The 26,029-nt window shown below is 30.5% G+C and overlaps 1 protein-coding gene across 3 annotated transcripts in view; it reads left to right on the plus strand.

The window, feature by feature from the left end:
- LOC144843286 (retinoic acid receptor alpha-like) overlaps positions 1 to 26,029 on the plus strand; it is a 62,167-nt gene that overhangs the window by 3,083 nt on the left and 33,055 nt on the right. Inside the window, exons 2-3 of one of the 3 annotated variants that reach the window (XM_078700083.1) lie at positions 9,596 to 9,816; positions 25,669 to 25,883. In XM_078700083.1, the coding sequence (XP_078556209.1) occupies positions 25,841 to 25,883 (43 nt within the window). In that variant the 5' untranslated portion in view covers positions 9,596 to 9,816; positions 25,669 to 25,840. Of the gene's footprint in view, positions 1 to 9,522; positions 9,817 to 19,720; positions 20,135 to 25,668; positions 25,884 to 26,029 lie in introns of those variants that run through there. The other 2 variants (XM_078700097.1, XM_078700087.1) reach the window with 2 other exon arrangements.

Genomic DNA, 26,029 nt, shown 5'->3' on the forward strand with positions numbered 1-26,029 from the left:
TAGGTTATCAACCCCTGATTGTTGCTTACAGATGCATTGTGCATTTAATAATAATTATTAATTTTATTAAAATACTTTTTATATTGATTAAATATGAATATCTGTACCTTGCTTACAGTAATACTGTATTTAAGTTATTGATTATACTTACAATCTGCAATTTCTTCCATTTCTTCCATTACAGGAAGGGGTAGAAATAGGATATAATTTATTTGCTATCACACATCCATACATACACATCCAAAAATTATTTTTCAGAATATTAAGAATGTCCAAAATATAATACTGTACACCATTCCCAACCATGGTAAGATGTGGTTGGTTCTATGGGCACGGCCTGTCTCCTACTTCATTCAGAATCATACATTATGTATGTTATTCATAAAGTTACAGGGCTCATTCAGAGGATTAATTACCAAAATCCATTTGTGGGAGGTCTTGACGAGGCCTCAAGAAAAAGTCTGCATCTTTCCTGATACATTATCAAGTTCACTTTCCAACCACTTGAACTATGACGGTGTTTACAGCCAACAATATTTATGTAACTATTATTATTCATAAAAATATTAGAGATACTAGTACGCATAATTATCAAGGGCAATGTTATTAGCGTTATATAGAACGCATAGTGATGAAGGTTAATGGCACTTAAATTGCGACACTATTATTATTCATCTTATTGAATTATTCATATGAATTGTTTGGTTCTGATGAAAGTGTAATGAGGAAACATTTGGTCTTTATAATATTTATCTCTAAAAAACAATTTTCATAAAACGAGTAACATTCTCCTTAGCCTCGGATATTCATACTGCAGTTGCAGGGTGTTTTTTTCTAATATTTAAATGGACAAAAATCATCAAAAAACATTAAAGACATTAAAATAATACCTGAAGTGTTGAAGTACTTTTCCTTTATACTATATGCCACTTTTTCCTTTAATTCTATATGCCACTTTTTCCTTTATTCTATATGCCACTTTTACCTTTATACTATATTCTACCTTTTCTTTTATACTATATGCCACTTTTTCCGTTAATTCTATATGCCACTTTTACCTTTATACTATATGCCACCTTTTCCTTTATACTATATGCTACTTTTTCCGTTAATTCTATATGCCACTTTTACCTTTATACTATATGCCACTTTTTCCTTTATTCTATATGCCACTTTTTCCTTTATTCTATATGCCCACTTTTTCCTTTATACTATATGCTACTTTTTCCGTTAATTCTATATGCCACTTTTTCCTTTATAATCTATATGCCACTTTTTCCTTTATTCTATATGCCACTTTTTCCTTTATTCTATATGCCACTTTTACCTTTATACTATATGCCACTTTTTCCTTTATAATCTATATGCCACTTTTACCTTTATTTTATATGCCACCTTTTCATTTATTCTATATGCCACTTTTACCTTTATACTATATGCCACTAACTTTTACCTTTATACTATATGCCACTTTTTCCTTTATTCTATATGCCACCTTTTCCTTTATTTTATATGCCACCTTTTCATTTATGTTCCACCTTTTCTTTTATTCTATATGCCACTTTTTCCTTTATTCTATATGCCACCTTTTCCTTTATACTATATGCCACTTTTTCCTTTATTCTATATTCCACCTTTTCTTTTATTCTATATGCCATCTTTTCCTTTATTCTATATGCCACTTTTTCCTTTATTCTATATTCTACCTTTTCTTTTATTCTATATGCCACTTTTACCTTTATACTATATGCCACTTTTTCCTTTATAATCTACATGCCACTTTTACCTTTATACTATATGCCACTTTTTCCGTTAATTCTATATGCCACTTTTACCTTTATACTATATGCCACCTTTTCCTTTATAATCTACATGTCACTTTTATCTTTATACTATATGCCACTTTTTCCTTTATTCTATATGCCACTTTTTCCTTTATTTTATATGCCACTTTTTCCTTTATTCTATATGCCAACTTTTCCTTTATTTTATATGCCCACTTTTTCATTTATTCTAAATGCCACTTTTTCCTTTATAATCTATATGCCACTTTTTCCTTTATACTATATGCCACTTTTTCCTTTATAATCTACATGCCACTTTTACCTTTATACTATATGCCACCTTTTCCTTTATACTAATGCCACTTTTTCCTTTATTCTATATGCCACTTTTTCCTTTATTTTATATGCCACTTTTTCCTTTATTCTATATGCCAACTTTTCCTTTATTCTATATGCCCACTTTTTCATTTATTCTAAATGCCACTTTTTCCTTTATAATCTATATGCCACTTTTTCCTTTATTCTATATGCCACTTTTTCCTTTATAATCTACATGCCACTTTTTCCTTTATTCTATATGCCACTTTTTCCTTTATACTATATGCCACCTTTTCCTTTATTCTAAATGCCACTTTTTCCTTTATAATCTATATGCCACCTTTTCCTTTATACTAATGCCACTTTTTCCTTTATTCTATATGCCACTTTTTCCTTTATTTTATATGCCACTTTTTCATTTATTCTATATGCCAACTTTTCCTTTATTCTATATGCCAACTTTTCCTTTATTCTATATGCCACTTTTTCATTTATTCTATATGCCAACTTTTCCTTTATTCTATATGCCACCTTTTCCTTTATTCTATATGCCACCTTTTCCTTTATTCTATATGCCACTTTTTCATTTATTCTATATGCCAACTTTTCCTTTATACTATATGCCACCTTTTCCTTTATTCTATATGCCACCTTTTCCTTTATTCTAAATGCCACTTTTTCTTTATAATCTATATGCCATCTTTTCCTTTATTCTGTATGCCACTTTTTCCTTTATATTATAATCTATATGCCATCTTTTCCTTTATTATTACCTCCGCCAAGGAGGTTATATTTTCACCCCTGTATATTTGTGTGTGTGTGTGTCTGTCTGTCTGTCTGTCTGTCTGTCTGTCTGTCTGTGAACAGACTGGAGACCACAGTTTTCATCCGAATCTGGCCACAATGTTCTATGCCCCAAAAGCTCGGACGAGTTCGATTTTGAGGGGAAAAGGTCATAGGTCAAGGTCACAACTAACAAAAAAAATAATTTAATATATAGAGACCACAGTATTTATCCGATTGCCAAAACTTAGCCACAATGATCAATGACTCATATAATTGTCGTTAAATTTAAAAAGGGTCAGGGTCAAAGATCAAGGTCCATAAAATAAAAGAAATAAAAAAATAATTTAAAAAAAAAAACCTCAGCGGGACTTGAACCAGCGATCTCAACTGTGAGAGGCTAAATACATAACCATTACACCAAACTCTCATTTGTACAGTAGTGTGCAGTTAGCCTATTTACACTTAAAACTAATAAAACAAAATTTAAAAAAATATATATATTTTACAGGGACATTTTATGTAGGGGAATTTTACAGTAGGCGGAGGTTTGTACTCTCGGAGTACCCTCTAGTTCTATATGCCACCTTTTCCTTTATTACCTCAATTAAAACTTTGCAATGTATTCCTTCATTAATAAACATTGCAATGTATTGGTGACCCCTAAAATCATGTAAAAGTGACCTTGATAAGTTTTATCCAGGTCTCTTGTTTCTCTTATATTCTGAGAATTAAAATGTTAGCATTATTTTTTTTAGGTTATTAGGTCATCTATAAAACTGTCGGAATCAATTATATACAAATAAATTTCTGGTTCTTATTTTTGTAGCCAGTGTCTTTATTTTTAACATCAAGGTGAAAATACTATTTTTTTACATATTAAATGTGACCACTTTGTTGTGCAGAACTTTCATCTAATTAACGATTTTATGCATTCATAAAAAAACTGTTTTCTAAAATAAATTGTCCTGAATAAATTGTGTGTATATATTTTCTGTGAGTTTAACAATTTTATACAAATATTTGAATTTCACAAAAACAAATTATAATACAGGGCTGGTAATTTGTTTTTTTATACACAGCAAATCAATAGAGAGGTTTCGCAATCTTACGAATACGATAACGAAAACGGATACGTCACGCACACGTATTCGTTTTCGTAAGCCAGTAAAAATCTGTTTCGCATGGCAACGAAATATTGAGGGCGCCGTCCAAAATATGACTGCGGTAAATTTGAGCGAAGCGCGTGTACGTGTTGCTTGGTGCTTGGCTGCCTAGGCCTAGCGTAACATCAAAGCGAGTGAGGACTTTAAAAACTGCTATTTATCAAAATTGACCTAGCATTTTAGTAAATTACTTTAGTAAATTACTTTCAATAAATCTATAATTATATTATAATCATGAATCGTTCCTGATTCAAATTCAGAATGTGCAAAATAGATCAAAAACTATACTCGTTTTGTAGTTACGAATATGACTGGTGATATTCGTCAACACGAATACGCTTTACGAATATGAATTGGGGATCAGCTCAAAAGTTTCACAAATGTGTGACGTATCCGTTTTCGTTATCGTATTCGTAAGGTTGCGAAACCTCCCTAATAGTTGAATGATATCACTAGGAAAATAGGATAGACCTTGACAGCGCTGTATAGCTAATATTAACCTGCCACCAATTGAAAATCCTTGTACTGGTTGAGTTCACATTTAAACCTTCATGTCACCTTGATTTCCCATTGTATATTCCTATTAGCAACGATGTACACTGATTTTGGCTGAGCTTAAATGCATAATTACATTGAATTACAGCTTCATAAAATTACATTATGTTTCAGAGTCGGCAGAGGAGCTAGATAATTTATTTTATAGGTTCCAAAAATAGCTCTGGTTGGATTGAAAAACCAATACTATATAGTTGGTGTAGTAAGGTGTTACAGAGGCTGTAATATTTAAAATAACACCACATTTTGGATTCTTTGATTACTAATCGATTGCATTTTGCTGGATGCAATAGACTCTAGGCCCATATTATTAATATCAGTTTGCTAAAAATTTCTCCATTTTACAATGCAAGTAGAAATTAATATTTATATGACTGGGCATACTTTTGCATTGATACAATTAATAACATATATAAATTTATAGCCTTAAAGTGTGCAAATATGAATTTGTTTTTTGTATACCACCCATATTGAATTTTTCTTTTTTTATTGAATTGAGTACTGAAAAAAATATATATTATAATAAATATAAATTGCTACTCTACAGTACATGGAAGATGCTGAGAGATTCAGTGTGACCTTGATCTCTAATTGATGAAACAATAATAATTTAAATTATATTTTGGAATGTCAAATCCAGTTTTACTGGTAGATACACTAAATAATATCAGATAAAGTATAAAAAAAGAATAACTAAAAAAAATGAATAGACGGAAGACATGTTGAGATTGCAATGTTTCGATGTTCAAGATTAAAAAAAATGATCAAACATCCTGATACTGAATTTTATAAATCCAGTTTAGGTAACAAACTTCATTCTTTTTGGTATGTTAGTCTGCATCTTATTTCAGCTGCATTTTTGTTAATAAAAATAAGATGATCTATGAGCATGTAGTTGATATAGGTCAGGCTTTCTAACCAGGGACTTCAAAGAGGTCGCCATTTATTTGACGAGGTCAATAAAGTACACTGTTTTCTAAAGAGAAGAAAAGCATACCTAGCCTACTGTAAATTTGTAGATTTAAGGGACCAGCATGAAAGTTTGCATGTATGACTGATTAGTCACACAGGAAGTTGTTTGTGGTTGTCAACACACTTTCGGTGGTTCAAGGATGGTATTGTTTTATGGGTAATAATTTTGAGTATAATTTATAATGGAACATTTATAATAAACTGAAATAATACTAATAGATACAATTATTCCTAACCTTTTCATCTTATTTGAACATGCGTTTGTTTTGGTGATCCCTATACTTGCACAGCTTGAAGGTTGGACATTTGGTTTGTCCTCATTATTATCAATGGTCAAGTGTGAGATGTTTAAAGCAAATAGGTGTTATTATGTAACTACTTATGTCATTCAAGAGTTCTTTTAAGGTCATTCAAGTAGTCTGACCATGGACTAACTTTACTACATTACTATACTGTAGTTGGGCTGGGTCAACATAGTACAGTATAAAAAGTTACTAAACCTCATCTGATTATAAAAACAATAAATCTTTATTGTTAAAGGCAAAAAATCATCATCAATCAATCAAAAATCTGCCTCTGGATAGTAAATTTTGTTCAATTTATAAAAGCCTCTTGAAAGCATACAGTTTTTCTAGGCCACTATTAAAAACATCATTCCCTAGCACAAGAATTATAAAATATGATTTCTTAGTATTTTTGACATAATTTAGATTTTAATGATAATGGCGTAGCTTATTGATTTTCAGAAATGTTTACTAATGTTTAATATTTATTTTATGAAGGTCTAATATTGTACTATATAATATATTTTACCATTTAAAACGTTTTCATTACCAGGTTGTTGAATGTGTCCATAATTTCACTCTTCCCTGATTAAACTATAATTGAATACCAATTTACATTCTTATATTGATCTTTTAATAATTTCTGCACGTTGTGTCCAAGTTATTGTTGTCTGCTTCAATGACAACAGTTCCACAATATAGGGGAATGAACTTAATACAAAAGAACACTGAACCTAATTGCCTTCTATACACTGCACTATTTTGTTTTCTTAAATCGTGGACACGTTAATAAAGAAAACAATAGTGTCTTTTCAATTTGGTGCGTTTTGTATAATGGAAGGAATATACAGTAGGGTTTACAAAGGTATTCTTTTAATACGCATATACTGAGAAATTAGGTTAAAGATTGTATATTTTGTGGTCTATTTTTATAATCGGAAAAATAAAAGTATTGTATTTTTTTATTTAGGCAATTTAAAATATGAGAAAGTAATTACATTTATGACATTTAGATATTGATAAAATTTAAGTTAGAAAGTTATAAACCCCATTTTTATAAGAATTTAACAAATTAAAGAAATAGTATAGTAGTACTGTGTATACATACTTTGATTTTAGAAATGCGGGAATTAAGTAATATAATTTAAAGAAAAACCAACTGGTTCTCTCACTATAGGCTGACTTGTTATTAATATTCTTTAAATACTGCTGCTTTAAAAGTGCATTTAGATACAATCCATGGTGGCAATGCATTGTACAAAGTGCATTGGCAGAAGGAATTTTTTTTATCTCTTAATAAATTATTACTTTCAAATTTAACATTGTCTTGATGCGAAGAGTAAGAAAGTACATTAATAACAGGGCATTATCCACCATCATTTATATAATGTGTAGTAAATAATAATTAAATTGGTATGCCATAAAATAATATTAATAGTACATTACAGTACATGAGCAACCAATGATATACCCTATCTATAGTGGTGTACCTTTATCTACAGTGACATAATCTCTATTGTGTGTCACCCACAAAAGTGGGATGAACTTTCAACTGTGGGTGGAGGGATATAATAACAACACCCATCTTAATTCATAGTTAAATTTCTGTATATTATTTTGTATTTATTCAAAATTTGATAAATAGCCCAAGAGGAAACATGGACCAATGGCCCAACACAGAAGTGGGTACCTCTTGAAATGATATAATAAATATTTAAAAAGTACAGTACATACAAACACAGAATAAACTGGAAAAATTAATGTCACAATCATCATATTACAGTATAATGAATTAAAATGAATAATAGTAACACATTTTAAAAATTGTATTTTTTTTTCATTGCACTAACACAGTAATGCATTTATTATTGTACAATATCTAACAATCATTATTGACGTCAATTAGTTTACCTATATTATTGATTTGTTTTGTTAAATATTGTAACTTGTTGTCATATTTAAATTCACTCGTCATTATGTCTGTTTGAAATAAATTTAATATAATAAACTATAAATATAAAATATATAGTATAGTAATATAATATCAACACCAAGTGTGAAAACCATATTATTTTTGTAGAGGGTACAGTACTTTAGTAGTTGGTTGAACCTCTTATCAAAGCAGATTACTTTTGTAAGAACATATTGTATTTTATTATACATTATATCAAAATAACAGTGACCTAGACACACATATTGATTCACATACAGCTGTCTGCAATATTAATATTGATAAAGTAGTTTTAATTACCAATTTAACATACATGGACAAGACACAATGATAATGATGGTAGAAATTAAGAGATATTAATTTATGATGATTTGATTGTAAACTAAACAGTAATGGAAATTAAATTGTTTTTCCTTTTTCTTTTGATCTGATAACATTACTAATGTTGAAATATTAAATATTATTAGTACGCTGTATTTCATTGATACATGTTTGAAGGTGACTAGTGCAAAGAGGTCAAAGATACCCGTCGACAGTTTCAAAGAAATTGGTCTAAACAATTCATGTTTTGTGGAAAACAGTCATATAAACCATAGTCTAAAAACACTTTGGGAAAATTAGAAGATATCTCCGCACAAAGAGTGTCTGGTATTGTGGTTTAGGAAGAGATAGAATACAAGGACTATAAGGCTATTAAAATAGATGCAAAGAGCAAAAATGTTCTTGTCAAAATTGTAAATAAACACACAAGTTAATTATATGATGGTATAGAAGTTAATCATATCATGTATTATGATTCACAAGCATTTAACACCACTATCTGGCTGTGAGATGTGTAAGATACTTTGTAATTATACCATGTATTATGATTCACAAGCATTTAACACCACTATCTGGCTGTGAGATGTGTAAGATACTTTGTAATTATAAATACCATGTATTATGATTCACAAGCATTTAACACCACTATCTGGCTGTGAGATGTGTAAGATACTTTGTAATTATACCATGTATTATGATTCACAAGCATTTAACACCACTATCTGGCTGTGAGATGTGTAAGATACTTTGTAATTATAGATACCATGTATTATGATTCACAAGCATTTAACACCACTATCTGGCTGTGAGATGTGTAAGATACTTTGTAATTATAAATTGTTCAATGAACGATATTAATTTTGGTATTAAAAGGTTGATTATTGATTAGATATTACCTTAATTTCATCACAGGATTTACTGATTAATTAATTTAATTAGTAATTTTAGGCACAAAACAACAGATAGAGATGTTTAATATCAAGTGTTTACAGATTACAATATTTATTTGAATAAATGCCCCTCCTCCTCCCTTTGAATAAATGCCTCCTGCCTTTAAATGAACGCCTCCTTCCAATAAATATCCCCATAAAACATTGTTTGTAATAAACACCCCCCTCGAAAGGAAGTTGTCTTTCATTAAAAAATTTTTAGTTTCAATCATTATTGTTAATTTTGAGTGGATTTTAATAATTATAAATGATTTACACAAATCATACATCATATTTTATTCAGTATAATTAGCCATTACTCTACTCTTGTAATGTGACCTTTATGATTTAATTTCAGCAAGCTAAGTGGTAAGGAGTGACCTTGAGTCATTATTGTGAAATGCACTCTATATTATACACAACACCAGTAAAAGTGTATTCCTGCTCACTGGTGTGCGTGTGTACTTATAGTGCTGGCTTCGCTTCGTGTTCTTTTAAACTAAACACTTTGTTTATTGTTTTATCTATACAGAGAAACATATTGAACAGTGTCTGGAGAATATTGAACGTTTTATGTGTTTGGATTTGTTGATAACGAATACTTAACTAACGAATACTTTGTGAAGCAAAACAACTGTGATTGAGCTGACTGTCTGTGGTAAAGCATTATATTCTACAGTTTATGAAACTTAATCCAGTTGTGTGTGTGAGGCATAACAATATGCTAAAGGCATAAAGGAATTAAAAAATAAGGTGAGTTTTCATTTGGTAATTTTTTGTGAATATTTAAAGCTTACTGAATTATATACTAATCTTCATCCTGTACTGTACATACATTTGTGATCATTTATTGCAGGTAGATTAAGGATAGCATTGGTTTAAATACTGTATGAAATTATGTAGGCACTGAAATATCGATAAATACAATAATTATACGGTTCTGTTTTATACACTTCTGTCAGGCAGTATTTAGTTTATCAATCATGTGTGTGTGTGCCTGGATTGAATGTTTAAAATGTCATCCAACATGTGTGTGTATGTGTTGGACTACAAAAAGAACAAACTTATAAAGTTGCTGAATCTAAATTTGTCCTCATGTGAACTCTTATGACCAACCATTTCATGTAATATTAGTAGAATTATTCAGCCAGAACTCTACTAAAAGTCCAAATCAATAACCAACATTCTTAGGTAATTTTAGGTAATACTAAAAGCAATCATAAATTACTACTAGTAGTAGTACTAGCAAGTGTAAAATCTTGCTGGCTGATAATTATTGCATGTTAGAGGTTATTTTATTAATTTTTATTTATGAAATTTAAACAATGACTTGTTATCTAGATGTGTCACCAGTCTAACATGATGGACGTGATATTAAAATAGCTGGTTATTTACTGTACTTTCTACTACATTGTATAAATGGTGAGTCCTGTGTTCATTCTGAACATAGGGGAATGAGCTGTTAGGAGCTCATTGTACTACTGTAAGCCTAGGCATTTTGTGGTTGGGTGGCCAGTTACTTTCCATGACGCCTTATCCTCCCTAGTATTTTCAACTAGGTACTCATGTACAGCTGAGTATACTGGGAGTTGTCAAGAATTTAACCGGGGTCTGTCTGTATGACAGTCAAGTGTCCTAACCACTCGGCTACCCAACTCCAGACTACATTGTATACTAACCATTATTTAAACTTGTAGGTACCCTTATTAACAAAAATGTTTCAAATATTTAATAGTTAATTGATAAATATATATGGCTTTAAAATCATGTAGACAGGTCATGAAATATTAAAAAGACAGTGATGCTATGCATCAGCACTTTTTAAATTAGTTAAAATAAATTAGTGAATAATAATTAATTAAACTAGTGAATTCCCTAAATTGGTTCTTACTATGCAAATCTTTTCCTCGCAATTTCATACAAAATAACTAGGTATGAACAATCAAACTTTACAATAGTTTCTCTACAGGCAAATTTGAACATTACAGTCATTTCTCTATCCTTCATTAATAGGATTAGTCTTGACCAGACCCACTTTACTATTAAAAGTAGATAATATCATTAGTGAATAGTATATTTTTTCTATAGACATGCATAATTGTGATACTGTACTACATATTATACTTACACGCAGTAGTAATGATATTTTTGCCCACCCATCCAAATGAAAATGAGTTCTAAAGTATGTTAATATTCCCATTCCCAACAGTTGTATTGGATTTCCCCATGGAATAATAAAAATGGGAATGACTTGTTGTCCTGGTTGTTGTGATCAAATACACATTAGTACTAAAACTATACATCATAACACCAATAATGCTTTTTTATTTTAAAATACTAGATTTTTGTTGGAGTGCCCGCTTTTATTACCATTTAGGCATAATTTGATGGAATTAATGTAAATCGTGTTCTCTACGCCCTTTGGACATTATGGTATGTTCAGTACATTGTTTTGCGGTTTACATGATTACCATCAATGTCAAAGGTATTAATCCTCGCTCATTCCTTCTGAAAACAAGTTAAGTTAGGCATTACATAGTGATGGAGTAAAGAGGAGAGATAAAGACGTCATTGTACTGTATCTGATTTATGTTTAGAATTTCTTCCATATAGGTAGATGTAGTTGTTATCAAATTTTACTTAATAAAAGTTGCTAAATTTATAGTACTAGATGGTACGCTCTCTTCGCTCGCGTACCATATTTCAAATGTACGTACTGCATGACTATAAAACATTGTGGTTTACAGAAACAAATAAATAGACACAATGATTTATGTAGTCAACCAAAATTAGCACCCTGAGAATTACTTCCGAAAGAGAAACTTGTCACAAAATGAGTCCAAATTTTTGATTTGGACTCATTTAAACAAACCCAATTTGTGTTTTGTATCTAACATTAGGGTTGAGGGTTGGGGATGAGGATAGGTACAAAGAGGAACAATTTGTTATTATATTCTATAATTCTTTATATTAAATTATTCTTTATTTTTCTTTATTATCCACTCAGTAACGAAATATTTTTTTTTATAGGCCTATAAATAGTATACCACTAAAAAGAGTAAAACATTTCCGATTTAATAACTTTGTAAAAATTGTCACTGTTATAGTCGATTGAAATAGTAAAGTACGTTTATATTTTTTGTAATTATTAATTAATACAAACGTAGAGAAGCAACTGTCAGTAATAAAGTATTACATTATTATGTGTTTATAATCTAAAAGTAGGGGCTACCCACACTCACAGTAATAAAGTTTATATATATATATATATTTGTTTATATTATATCTAACAGTACCAACACACACAATAAGAAATTTGCGATTCAAATGGCGATCAAAATTGGTTAATACCTATTGTATAGCATTACAATACTATTTATGTTTATTCTCCAAGGGCCCATAAATTTACCAACTTGTGCCATTCAAAATAATTATCGTAGGAGGAGATAGGAAAATGCGAATCATCCTCGTATTATTGTATGCGGGTATTTTTCAAGATGGACATGCATTAGACAGTGTATACCACGATTGGAAAACACCCCTATTTGGGGCAAATCGTTGAACCTAAATTTGTTTTAATTGTCAATAACTAATTATCGAACTCAATTTAATTAGTAAACAGGGTTACATCAGGTGGTTAAAATCAGTATCGAAAGTACGAACCAACTTTATATACCATCCAGTAAACATTCTAGAAATAACGCGCGATTTACCGAATTTTGCCCTTACGTAAATTTATATATAGAAGAGCAAAGTCCAAAGTATAACTTTTTACAGATTAGGCCATGACTAACAACATGTGTCATGGTACAGTAAAATATTCAAAATGTAATGAACAAATTCAATTTTTAACTTCTTATAATTTGCACTTTAACAAAAAGAAAATAAGGACATAAACCCAGGGCGAAATCTGTGCTGAATTATTGATGACCAACAAAATAAGTATACAGAACTTTTTGTTCTTGTATGAATTGTAGGTTATGGGTAAAATCACTATCAACAATCAATCCAAAAGTCAAAAGTCAAATTATGTTTTCTGGTGGTTGAACCTGTTTGGCAATAAACAGTGATAATAAAATGGCTTATAAAGTGGTTTATTTGGAAAATAGGGTAGTAATAATGTTATGTCAAAGGTCAGATATGTATTGAAAGTAAATAAGTATTAAATCAAGTAGAATTTTAAAAGAATATTATACTGATAACAGTAAGTTTAAGAAACAATTACATGCTCTTTAATGAATAATATATGGCAAAATTCCTTTTTGACTCCCTAATTAATAAGTAATGAACGAAAACCAATGTAAAGTTGATTAAACATACAGTTTGACCTACAGTTGCATACTTAAAAACTAAACCTCTTCCTTACCAACTTCCAGGAAAGAAGCCTTGTATTTGATTTTATGGGTTTAAAAAAAACAAAAAAAAAACTCTTGGATTCCTCTATCTCTTGAGCTCCTGTGCGTTCTCTTTCGGGGAGCTCTCTCTTCCCGTTCTCGTGCTCTCATTTGGGCACTTCAATGAACTAAAAAGCAGAGCTGGTGAAAAGTATTTATCTAAGTCATTTACCATCTTTTTGTTATTTTTAGTATATTTATTTTTTCTTTTTTGTGTAGAAACATTTATTAAGTGCTATATAAGACAATCATAAGCCTATATTATCATTCAAAAAAAAAAAAAATATCATTTGATATAATATTATATTATTAATAATTGAAATTATTGTTTTCTAACCAAGATAATATCGAGAAGAGAATATCTGCAATCATTATTGTTTTTAGACAGTGTTGTAATTGCTTTCTTTGACAGATTTGTGCCGACAAATAATGTTTAATTTGCAAGTTGATATGATGCCATTTTGAGGAGTAATCTTGGCTCCAACCAAGCTTACTTACTAGTCTTGTTGGCTTAGAATTATAGCAGATTGCGCTATAATCAGATTTTTTATTTTCGCTCATTTCGGAACACAAACAAAGCCATGTTTATCTATTATTGATTCACATGATTGAGCCGGTTTTTGTGTGTGGATTCATTTTCTATTCTGCATGTTTTAGGGGATTCATGAAGATGAAATCCTTTTTCAAGGATTTTGAGATTTACATGATTTCGGATCAGTGTCAATGACTTGATATTTTAAACATTCAATACATATTACCATATTACTCTGTACATAGTGCAACATTTCTAATCGTATAGTAATTAACCAATATTAATTTATAAGATATATTTCACTTGCTTTATGACAAAAGGTCAAGCTTGGGTTCCACTTCTATTTATAAGTGCATTATACTCAAAAGAGTGTACGTGTGATACAGCATGTTTACAGTTATAATAAATAATGCAAAATTAGACAATACATTGGTTTCCAACAGTAAAGTAACAAAAATAGTGATAGCTTTCTATGAAAATTATTTGGAGTTTAGAATAGCCTTTAATAATAGAAATGTAGATGAAACATAAGGTGGAAAACTTGAAAGAAGTTAGGCCAGACGGAAGAACTTTATACTGTGTAACCTTTGCCTAATAAACCTAGCACAGTTACATGACAACCATTTCTACTGTATGATATAAAATAGAAGAATCATGTTAACAACAAATCTGAATCATCAACATTTTAAGGCTCATAAATCTTTATTAAACTTATAATAAAATTGGATACAAATTGTTGTATGAGACAGAAAACATCAGCTTGAAGGTGATGCCATTTATTTTGAAATTTTTTCCTGTTTCCGCTGCTGGGGAGGAGAGGGAAGGAAGGAGGCAAATTTTGTACTACATTTTAATTAGTATGTACTTTATTTATTCTTTAAACTGGGTCAAAGACTTCTCCTAGATAGCCCAGTTTATAGATGGGGCATTCCACAGTATTTTTTTGTTACGGACGGGACATTTTTGAGAATATAACTAGACATATCTTAGAAATAAAAAAGAATACAAGATTCAAAGTAGAATAAATGTATACATATATGGCCAATGTTTATTATGAAAGTCAAAAAAAGAAAAAAGACTGTACAAAAAAAATTTTATTATGAAAATTGTATGCGTCGCGGATGGGACGGCAAATGGACATGACTTTTGAGAAGGTTTACGTATTGTAATATTTCTCCTCATTTAAAAGAGATTTTAAAATTTGTTTTGTATTATTATGTTGCCAGATAGTTGTTTTAGATAACTGAATGTTAATTATAAAAATTGAACTGCAAATTTATTAATAAATATGATTTATATGTCGTTACGGACGGGACATTTCTAACGTCGCGGACAGGACAACTTTGTCCACGTTAAAAAATTGTATAATTTTGCTATTAAAAAAATTTTAAAATAAGTTTTTTACATCAATGTAATCTTTTATTTACAAATCAAAATATAATTCAACCTTTGAAACACTGTTTAAAAGTTTATGTCAAGTGAAAATATTAAAATTCATAAATATGAAATATTATTTATAAAATTAATTATTCGAAGAGTTATAACGAGAAGCAATATTGTAAAATGTTATCAAAATATTTATTTACACTAATATAAAAGTTATGCTTGGCATATTAAACAAGACTTCAAGATATTAACACATTTAAGGCGAATCTTTAAAAATTGGCGTTGGCGTTTGACGTCTGAATTTGTTAGTGGAGCCAAGTTGCATCTGAAATTTTCTTCTATCCTTGCTTGGATTTAATAACTGTAGGCCTACTTCTATTAAAATTCAATCTTAATTATTTAGTATCTGATTTATAAAAGGTTCTTGGTTGCAAATTCACCAAAGAATGAAATCTACAAAGCGATGACCGCACCCAATACTCCCATTCATACTGGTCATGTTGTTTTGGATTTAGGTATTGTTCTTTTGTGGATTGTTATTTTAAATACAGACCACAATGTTTTGTGATTAATAAACAACAGTTAACACCTTTATACAGTACTTCTCAGCCTACAGTACAAAAACACTTTTTAATTCTTACAATATTGTCATCGCATCCATAAAAAAAATGTCCCATCCGTAACATTCAATAAATTTTGATAGTAATGTTTTTTTAATAAAAAAACTTGTTTAAATCTATTGCAATTTAATATCCTCAGGAGTTGAAAATTAAGATTCAAAATTAGGAATTAAATAACAATTTTAAAGCCATTACTTCAATAAACACAAGTGAGGAAAAACCCCCAATCGAAATGTCTCAGAAGTAACAATTATGAATTTTGAAATGCAAGTATGAAATTAATAAACAATTTTAATAAAATACTTTATTATGAATAATTGGAGCTTACTTTGAAAAAAAAGTAACTGCAGTATATTTATGGGCAAAAATGTTAACAAGATGCATGGTTTTAATGAAATAAAAAGGATTTAAATGATATGTCCTGTCCTTAACAAAAATGTCTGTCCCGTGCCTACGAAAAATGTCATCAATATATTTTTGAATATGATATTTTCACCAAAAGTTTCAAAATATTTGTTTATAATGTATTGCATATAGTTTTAAAAGGAGAAAACAAAATATTAAATTGTGGTATCAGTACTTTTAACTGAAATGTAAAAAACACCATAAAACTACTATTAAAATGTCGCGGATGGGACAATTATGAATTTTGAAATGTATATATGAAATTTAATAAACAAAATATGTGTTATAAAATGCTTGAATATGTACAATAGGGACATAGAGTAACTATATCTGGCAAAAAAATGTTCAAAAGATGCATGGTTTGTGAAATAATTAGGATTTAAATGATACGTCCCGTCTGTAACAAAAATGTCCCGTCCGTAACAATATATTTTTGAAATATGATATTTTCATCAAAATCTAAAATTTTCAAAAAAATTGTTCATAATATAATGAGATATAGTCCTCAGGAGGAGAAAATGAAATATCAAGATTTTTGCATCATTACTTTTAAAATAAATGTAAAAAAACCGCCTAAAACGTCGCGGACGGGACATTTATGAATTTGAAATGGATTTATGAAATTAATAAACAACAAAATTTTAATTAAATACTTGATTATGTATTATTGAGACATAAAGTAACTATATCTGTTGAAAAAACAGTAATAAGATGCATAGTTTATGAAATAAATAGGATTAAAAATGTCCCGTCCGTAACGCCAAATATGACTTTTTCATATTTAATATTCAATAACTTAAAAAATCAATATCAGAAAAATAAAAAAAATGTTATTTAATAAACTTCAACATGTCTACTTTGAGAAATGGCCAAGAGTTACATCAAAATCAGTAAATGAAATTTTTAAACCCACGGACCAAATACTGTGGAATGCCCCTAGTATGAGTTTGCCGTTGCTGATGTTATGGCTGCGTATTACGATTCCACTGTCTTAACCGCTCGGCCACTCACTTGCTAAAAGTACTCAGTAGTATTCAAACTTATTCTGTTATTAGTTGTTATACCAATACAGATATTTTTGAAATATACCTTTAAATAGTTGCTTTCTGATTCAATCACTTTAATAAACTGTATTTAGCGATTTTTTCATTGCAAAAAAAAACTGTTTACTTGATATTAGTCATTGATTTGTGAAGTTTCATTCATTTTTTAAACTTGATAATTCTTTTTGATCTCTGTGTTCTGAAATGCGTCATATGATTGCTATTAATATACCAAGTCATTGATGAGTGCATCAGAAGCACTATAGTATAGTACAATACATTAACAATATACTTTCTCTACTTATTTAATAAATTTGACATTTAACCATAATACTGTATTTGCTGGTATTATAAATTATTTCTATTATAGTATAAGCTCACATGTTGTGGAATTATTTGTTTGTTTTTACCTTTAAATAATTTAAAATGCAATAGATAGTATCCCTGTTCATTGTACACCTCTTTTAAGGGAACACTTGGATCCCGAAGGTGTCCCCTTAATAGGGGTTTTACTGTATATATTACATATATTGTATCTCAAATTACTTTTACATAACATCACCAATTATTGAAGAATAGTGTTTACATTCCTGCTACACCACCCACCCTTTCTACTTAATTGTAAATTTTTGTTTCAGAAAGATTTAAACTTTTTATAAGGATTCTAGATTTTGCAATAATTACATTGCATCAATTCAAAGAGCAGTGACTCTATGCTCATTGATGTGTGAGCCGTAACATTAAATATCCTAGGGAGAGATATCAAAGGATTAATTCAACCAAACGAATTATGCATCAGCAGCCTTGAACTAGTTCTACGGTGATAAACTAGGCGCCCTCTTACGTTTTTCATGTTTATTGTTCTGCAACGTGCACAGTAAAAATTACATTATGCTACTTTAATACCATTCATGCCTTAGATAATACTATGTGTTTTCAATGGTGAGTAGATTGTTTCTGGATAGGTAATACGGTTCACTGGATATAGACCACCAAGTATAGGAGACTTGGCACCGCAGAGCTTATGACAAAGTCTGTGGATTACAACATAAGTCAAGTGCGGAAGCCAAGATGCGATATTATAATTTGTTAACTTTTTCTTTACTTAAGTACAGGCGTTGTGCTTCTAAAGTTAAATAAACTTGGAATACAGTATTCAACATAGTTTTGTCATTGTTTTCTAACGATGGTTTACTTTAAAGCCCCCTTCCCTACAATTTGTGACGTTTTGTAAAAATAATACATATATATTACTTTAAAAACATTAAACCATGTCATTCCTTGTCTTAAATGTACGTTTTATGGTAAATTATGATAAAAAGTGAGAAACAATGCACTACCTAAGTAGCTCGCGGCGATCGACCTCTCGTGGACGGTCTTAGGCCTAGCCTAGCTAGGCTTAGTTTTGTAGGCCTAGCTGGTAAACATCGGTAACGTACGAACATCGTACGCTAGCTATATACCTAGCCTGAAGTTGTATAGTTGCTGCATTAATTGTCTTTCTATTTTTGCCAGACTCCGTTGATACAAATTGGGGAAAACCCGGTATTTTCGCTGAAAAGTTAGGAGTCTTCCATTTGTTTTGGCCTCACGATCGATCGAAAAGTGGGCGAATTACAGGTGAAAAACAAAAATATCAATCCGCGCGCAATGCATTTTGGGATTTATAGCGGGCCGCTATAATTATTAGAATCGACTTATTTTTCACATTTTTAACCGTTTAAAGACGAAAAAAGTTATCGCAATAGGACCATATAGTATTATTTTTACATTAAATATAGTTTGTGATCTTAAATTAGATCTAAAAAACGTAGGGAAGGGGGCTTTAAGTATTTTTAAAAAATTAAGTGTACATTATAGTAAATATCGATAATACCAGGTTGCTTAATACTAATTTTACAGTTTTACTAATTTTAATATTAAGAGTATTTGTGAACAATAAGTATATAGATTAAGACACACGTTTGGGAATGTACAATAATTCAATAACTTGATCTTTTTAAAAAAGACGCATTGTTTTGAATGTTGATACATGGAGAAATAAATTGTTTAATGTCAGTTTTCGACCTATGACCTGGGAATTACTGTATGATGTCATATGGAGGTACTAATTCGCATACGTTGAGTTTGGTTTATCAACTTTTGTCAAGTTTTCGGACCCAATTTGGTCAATTCTAGGTTTCAAATCAAAGCTACTGTACCTATTTTAAAATATTATGGTAAGGCCTATAGTGCAACATTACTACAAACAATTTGAAACATCCATGTTGATTCTAAAGTCTAGGCACTTGTCTGTATATATTATGATATATAAAATTGCTGAAGGTCAGGGTAATTTTTAACAGAATTGGGCCCCAGGGTGATGTGGTAGATTTTAAAACTGCAACAGGACATAATGATGAGGGCCATACTGCGCACACAGCTGTGCATGAGCATTTTAATTGCTACTAGGTATCAGTCAGTGGTGCTGGAGCTATTTGCACTCTGTTTAATTGCATATTATCAGGGTCAGTGAGCTTCACTTGCCCAGTATTGTTCAGATCTTCTGTTTTTGAGGTTCAAGGCCAACTGGAAAAATAACTAGCTTCCTGCTGAACAGTGTCTGTAGGTCATGCTGCTGCTAGCCAGGAGGCGCTGAAACACCACATAAATGGCTATTCATTATACATTGGACTCGGGTAACCTAGCCAGGTTTGTGTACTAGTAATTATTAGTTGGATAATTTCTTCCTTCTTGCCTTTAGGGTTTTTACGCTGAACATTATTTTTAATTGAAAGGTTACAAACAAGTAAGAAAATGTTTGTTATTGTTATTGCTACTAACTTAGGGCATGATTCAGCTTGTTTATATTTGATGTTGATAACAATCTGATATATAATTGCATTACTATTGTGATGTTTACTTTCACTAGATTTTAGGCTACTGTTTTGATGTAAAATGTGTAAATGGTTACAGTATGTTATTCACCCATAGCTTATTATAATTATGGCCAAATAATAGATTGTCACCGTCATCACAAAGACACACAACTATTGCACTGTATGAGACAGGTATAACATTTTACCTTATCTTTTTGTGATGACTATATTGAAAGTGTTGTGATGACATAAATGCATATACCCTTCCTATAAGCCATCAAGTTTGCCTGCATACATTCAGTATGTGTCATTTGCATGTGGACAGTTTTTGTGTAGGGAAATTCATAAAAATTGATATTCAGTTAGAATACATCCTTAACCTTTGAACTTAAAATCTTTCCATCAGTTGCCTGACATATTTCTTAAAGCTCTTTGTCGTTCCAATTTCTGACAATATATACTGTAAAAGGCAACATCAGTCGACATTTGAAAACATTCATTAGAGCTAGTTTAATATGTTTGCGACATTAATTTCTTTTTGGATATAATTACTTAACCTAATTTTATACACAGAGTTAAAATGCCAATTGTAATTTGTGTCGAATGCAGGTGAATAATGATTGACGTAGATTATGTATGGATTCTGTTTTCATACACAAAAGCCAGTCTATTTTGTATTGTAGTTTGTACTGTACTTCAAAAAATGTATTACATCTCATGAAAATTGAAATTTTAACATGTTAAATACAAAATTAAGAAATATTTCTGCCAATCTAGGATATAAAGTAATGAAAAAAAAATTGAGAAATTTGCTCAACCAAAATTTTGACCTTGGAGATTTCTGCTTTATGCATATGCCCACCATTAGACCAATGTTGTTTCATGATATGATTTAAATTTGGCTAAAAAATATGACTTATCAGTTGAGAAACATATGGTAACTGTACTGTACCTCAAGTTAAAATACTAAATTTATAGCGTTCATTATTTTTTCCCCCAGTTTATGAAAAAACTTATATATAATATAATATGCAAATAATTATACAAAACATTTTACAATAAGCTCATAATATGTGCATTGAGGTTTAATGTACTTTGCTTATGATATGGCTTACTTTTTAAATGCCGATACTTTATGATATGCTAATTTTTAGTAATATCCTCTTTACTCTAAAAATCTTCTGAAGACTAATGACTAAAAGTATGCATCAAAATGTCCATGACATTTCATTAGGGATTTAAAGTTAAAAAGAACATAATTTGTAACATTTATATTTTAGCATGCCATTTTATGATGGTGTGAATGACTTTCATCCCCAAAGAAAATCTAGATCGTGTACATTTAGTTTTATGTCATAAAAGGTTTCTTAAATAGCACAAATGGCCAATTGAATCACCTGCAAATGTAGGCTGGAGTGCCATAAGGTACTGTACAGGGTAATAAAAGTTCCCCAATCCCCCTGGTATTTTGCATCCGATGATTATGTTTTAAAAGTTGAGGGGCGAAGAGAGGAAGACAGAGACTCGGTCAGACAGAAAGAATATTTGATGTAGAAAAACTCCCAGTTTGCAGTTGCTACAGTAAAGTACTAGACTGTTATGACTGCCACTTTTTAAAAGAATTTAGAATTATAGCAAAATATATATTTTGCTATTTGCTATATATGCTATGTATACAGAGTTGTTAAAGTTCTAAATAACTTCATTGAGGTTGCTGAACTGTATCCATCTGTATAGCAAAATAATAATTAACAGAAAATATCTAGGGAAATATAATGATGGCAAACAATAGTGTTCGTTTACATCATAATTATTGGTTTGTAATGTAAAATGGTAAAATGGAATGGTTGAAATTGTTTATAATTATATATTCCACTCATTCTTCTAGTATGTGTATAGGTCGGATTGCTATTATTACCCCATTCATACACAAACACTAGACACCACATGAACACAATTCATAATCCACAACACTCCAATAATAATTGATTAATGTCCCTAGCCGCAATGTAATGATAAAAAATCCCCTCATGGCCAGTCTCACTACTTTAGCAATATACAGTTGAATTGAGTTCATTCACTTCATACTTATTTGCGTCATTTTCATAGAAACTCTTCTTCGATATCCATCAACTTAGATATTTTTCGCATCACGTTTTTACACAAATATGATGAGTCAACGAACTAGTCAGAGGGATAAGATGGTCATTTTCCAAATGTGTAGATTAACATGTTTTAGACATGTTTTTACAAGATAACCAGACATTTTTTACATTAGTTTTTTGTCAAATGTTTCCTGGAAAGTAGTATAGTACATGCATTAGATTTAGAAGTATGTACTATATTTTATGAGAACCTTGCTATTTGTATGTTCTGTACTCATTTATACACATTATTTTACCATCTATTGGGTACAATAAAAGGTACACTATTCATATATGTTGAACTCGTTTATTTCTCTGCTCAATTTTCTAGGAATTTCAAAATGTGTAATTCTGATCAAGCTTACTATTTAATATATTGTAACTGCTTTCAATACTTTATAACTTTGTACTATATTTTATGACAAACTAACATTTGTATTTTATGTTCTTTGTTACTCATTTTTCATTTATTTCTACAATGAAATTGATGTACATCCAAAATGTATTTCATGAAGATGAATAAAGTTTTTATTTAATCAATGTGCTTTCTTGCACACATACACACATTATTACATTTAAATAAAATGAATGTTAAGATGTTACTTAGCGAGTGCACTTAAATTTAAGTGTCGTACGGATCTGAAATAAATGAACCTTTGATTGAATATAAGACACGATTCCTCTGCGGGCTGGATCATTGTATTATATCTCCTAATCTATGTCCACTGTAGTGCATCGGTCTCATTGTATGTTATCCTGTCAATGTCCCAGAAATCTCTCCGGTTCACGGCCTATCATTTCCTTAGTATATTATTCTACTTAATGCAAATTTCAGGGGATTCAGATATAAAGCACGTTGCCTGCATTTGCCATGGTACACTAGCTAATAGTAGTATAACTCTGACCTCCTAAGAAATCAAGCTTTAAAAAAGTGGGTTTCTTGAATATCTACTTGAACAAGGGTTTGTTAGAAGTGTTTCCCTTGTAAGATATGAGTGTGAGATTATTGTTAACTACTGTGCAAGATTTTCCATTTGTACAAACTTTTTTTCATGATGATAAGTTATTGATGTTTCTTCAGTAAACATAATATACAGTCGACTCCGCCTAAGTCGAATTCGCGTAAGTCGAAAAATCGTGAAAGTCGAATTTTTATGAAAGTCCCAATTCTTTCCTATACATTACTGTGTAATTTTTATTTGTAAGTCGAATTTTTCTAAGTCGAAATTTGTCTAAGTCGACGTCTTTTTGCGGTCCGAATACACACATTATTTAGTGATTTATATCGTATAAGTCGAAGTCACAAATCACGCGGCAACAATGCGCTAAAAAAGCCGATGAAACGTACGTAATTTGATAAACAAACGACAGAGGGGATAATATGGGACCATATCGGTTCTCTCAAGCAGGTTGTATAGTATAGGTGGCGTCCTACAACTCGCGCTAGCAGAGCCATATATTATAAAGAGTTACGACATTGGATTATAGTCACGTGATATGCAGATCAATTTGTGTCAAACTTGTCTCCGTTAATGCATGTAAAGTATAGGAGCAACAAAATACTTTAAACTTTTTCTTATATTTAAAAAAATGTAATTTCACATTTTACGGTGAAATATCGATGTGCACAGCGTACAGAAGTACTTTCGGCAAAGTATATTGCGCGCGCGTGCGCTAGTACATTATAAAGTTCGATTGATTGATTTTGGAACGAAACATCATGTATCATACATAACTACGTCCTATTAATAACAATTATGTAATATTTTCAATACATAATGCATGCTTTGATGACTAAATAAAATAATAAAGTGTCGTGGATATATTTGTTAATATATTGAATAGGGTATGAACAATATTAAAATAATAAAGGCAAATTATTACAAATAAAATGATGAACGAGTCTCTGAAAGTGTGTGTCAAAAACACACAGAGAGCCATATACTGTATAAAAAGAGGGGTGAATTTGTGTTTTTTGTATTGGTTCATGCTTTGATGTATCCTGACTTGCATGTAGGCCCTAGCATTTATTATTTTGTTATTATAGACACAATATATATATGCTACCAAATTAATACCATTAAAAAAATGAATTACTAAAATAAAAACGGAATATAAGCGTTATTTCATAGAAAAAAAAAATCTAAAAATAACGCATGAACTACAGGAAAACGCTATACAAAATAGACGTGCGCGCCCTCAGCGTGCGAATTTTTTGACACAAAAATGGCTTCTAATTTTCAATGTCGTAACTCTTTATATATATGGCTCTGCGCGCTAGTGTATAGTGTATGAGTTGTTTCAGAGTTGAGAACTTGAGCGGCGTTTTGTGGGCACCCATTTTGTGCTAGACAGATGGCAATAAACAATGGATACCGATTTCGAATAAGAACCGAAATGTATTTATTATATGTTTTCGTATTGTTTCGGGCTTAAACCATAAAAGAAAATACAGTTTATCATTGCCGATAAAAGAGGCTTAGCATTTATTAGGCCTAGCTAAGCAAACTCAATTCAAGAAGGCTCATCGCGTGGGCCGCGATCGCGACAGGGCAGGGTCTACTACAGGCCTAGCCATAGCGCGGCTAGTGAGTGAACCTAGGCCTAGGCATTATTTTGCAAATCTGTAAGTCGAAGTTCGCGTAAGTCAAATTTTTATACCGGTCCCATTAGATTCGACTTAGGCGGAGTCGACTGTATTTTAAAAAAAAATATTTAAAAGTAAAATATTGTGTATGATCATGGATTTATAAATAAATTTGTGTTTTTTCTGTTCTCTTTTGATATAAGTATCGTTTTGAGATTATAAAACTACAATTTAAACCGTGTAAAAAACAAGAAGACATGGGATTGAGTAAATTGATTGTCTGCTATAAACACCTCAAACCTGACTCAATCATGTTGATGTCAAAAGGAATTACACAAACTTCTTTTAAATATTGAACCCACTGGGCTTCTTTTTAACTAGGTTTTAGGTGCTACAATACCCTTACAATAAACCAATTCTACACCCCTGTATGTGTAGGTTTATAATTAAACAGTCGGCTGATTGTGTAAAAGTCTCCAAAATCAGGGGTGTTAAATTCCAGAATTTTACAACCAAGAATTCTTAAGTATGTAATAACCAACAGTGAATGATTGTAGTCACCTTTGGATCATACATATTATTTGTGTACAATTGTGATAGAAACTGAATTGTTTAAAACTATTCTTTTTATTTCAGGTGTTCAAATGTTAAAATGTATGTCTGATCAAGGATCGTTGTTTTATTAATCTTTGTGACGACATTGGACTTTATTTGAAAAGCTGGATTTCACGCGTCAACAGTCTTGTGAAAGTAACTATCAGGAATAGTAGTAAACTTATTATTGTATGCCGTGGACTTACAATTTGTTATGGATATGAACATGAATTCCCTATCTGGGATGAATCCTCAAGGTGAGAATCTTTTTCATTTTAGATCAATATATTTTAAAGTAAAAATAGAATGAAGTTAAAATACTAATAGTTTTATAAAAAAATGTTTGCAATCTTCAGTTCATAATTTTATTTATTTCATACAGACAATTATTGAACTAATTCTT

The sequence above is a fragment of the Antedon bifida genome, chromosome 1 (genome assembly GCF_963402885.1).
Source record: "Antedon bifida chromosome 1, ecAntBifi1.1, whole genome shotgun sequence".
Lineage (NCBI taxonomy): Eukaryota > Metazoa > Echinodermata > Crinoidea > Comatulida > Antedonidae > Antedon > Antedon bifida.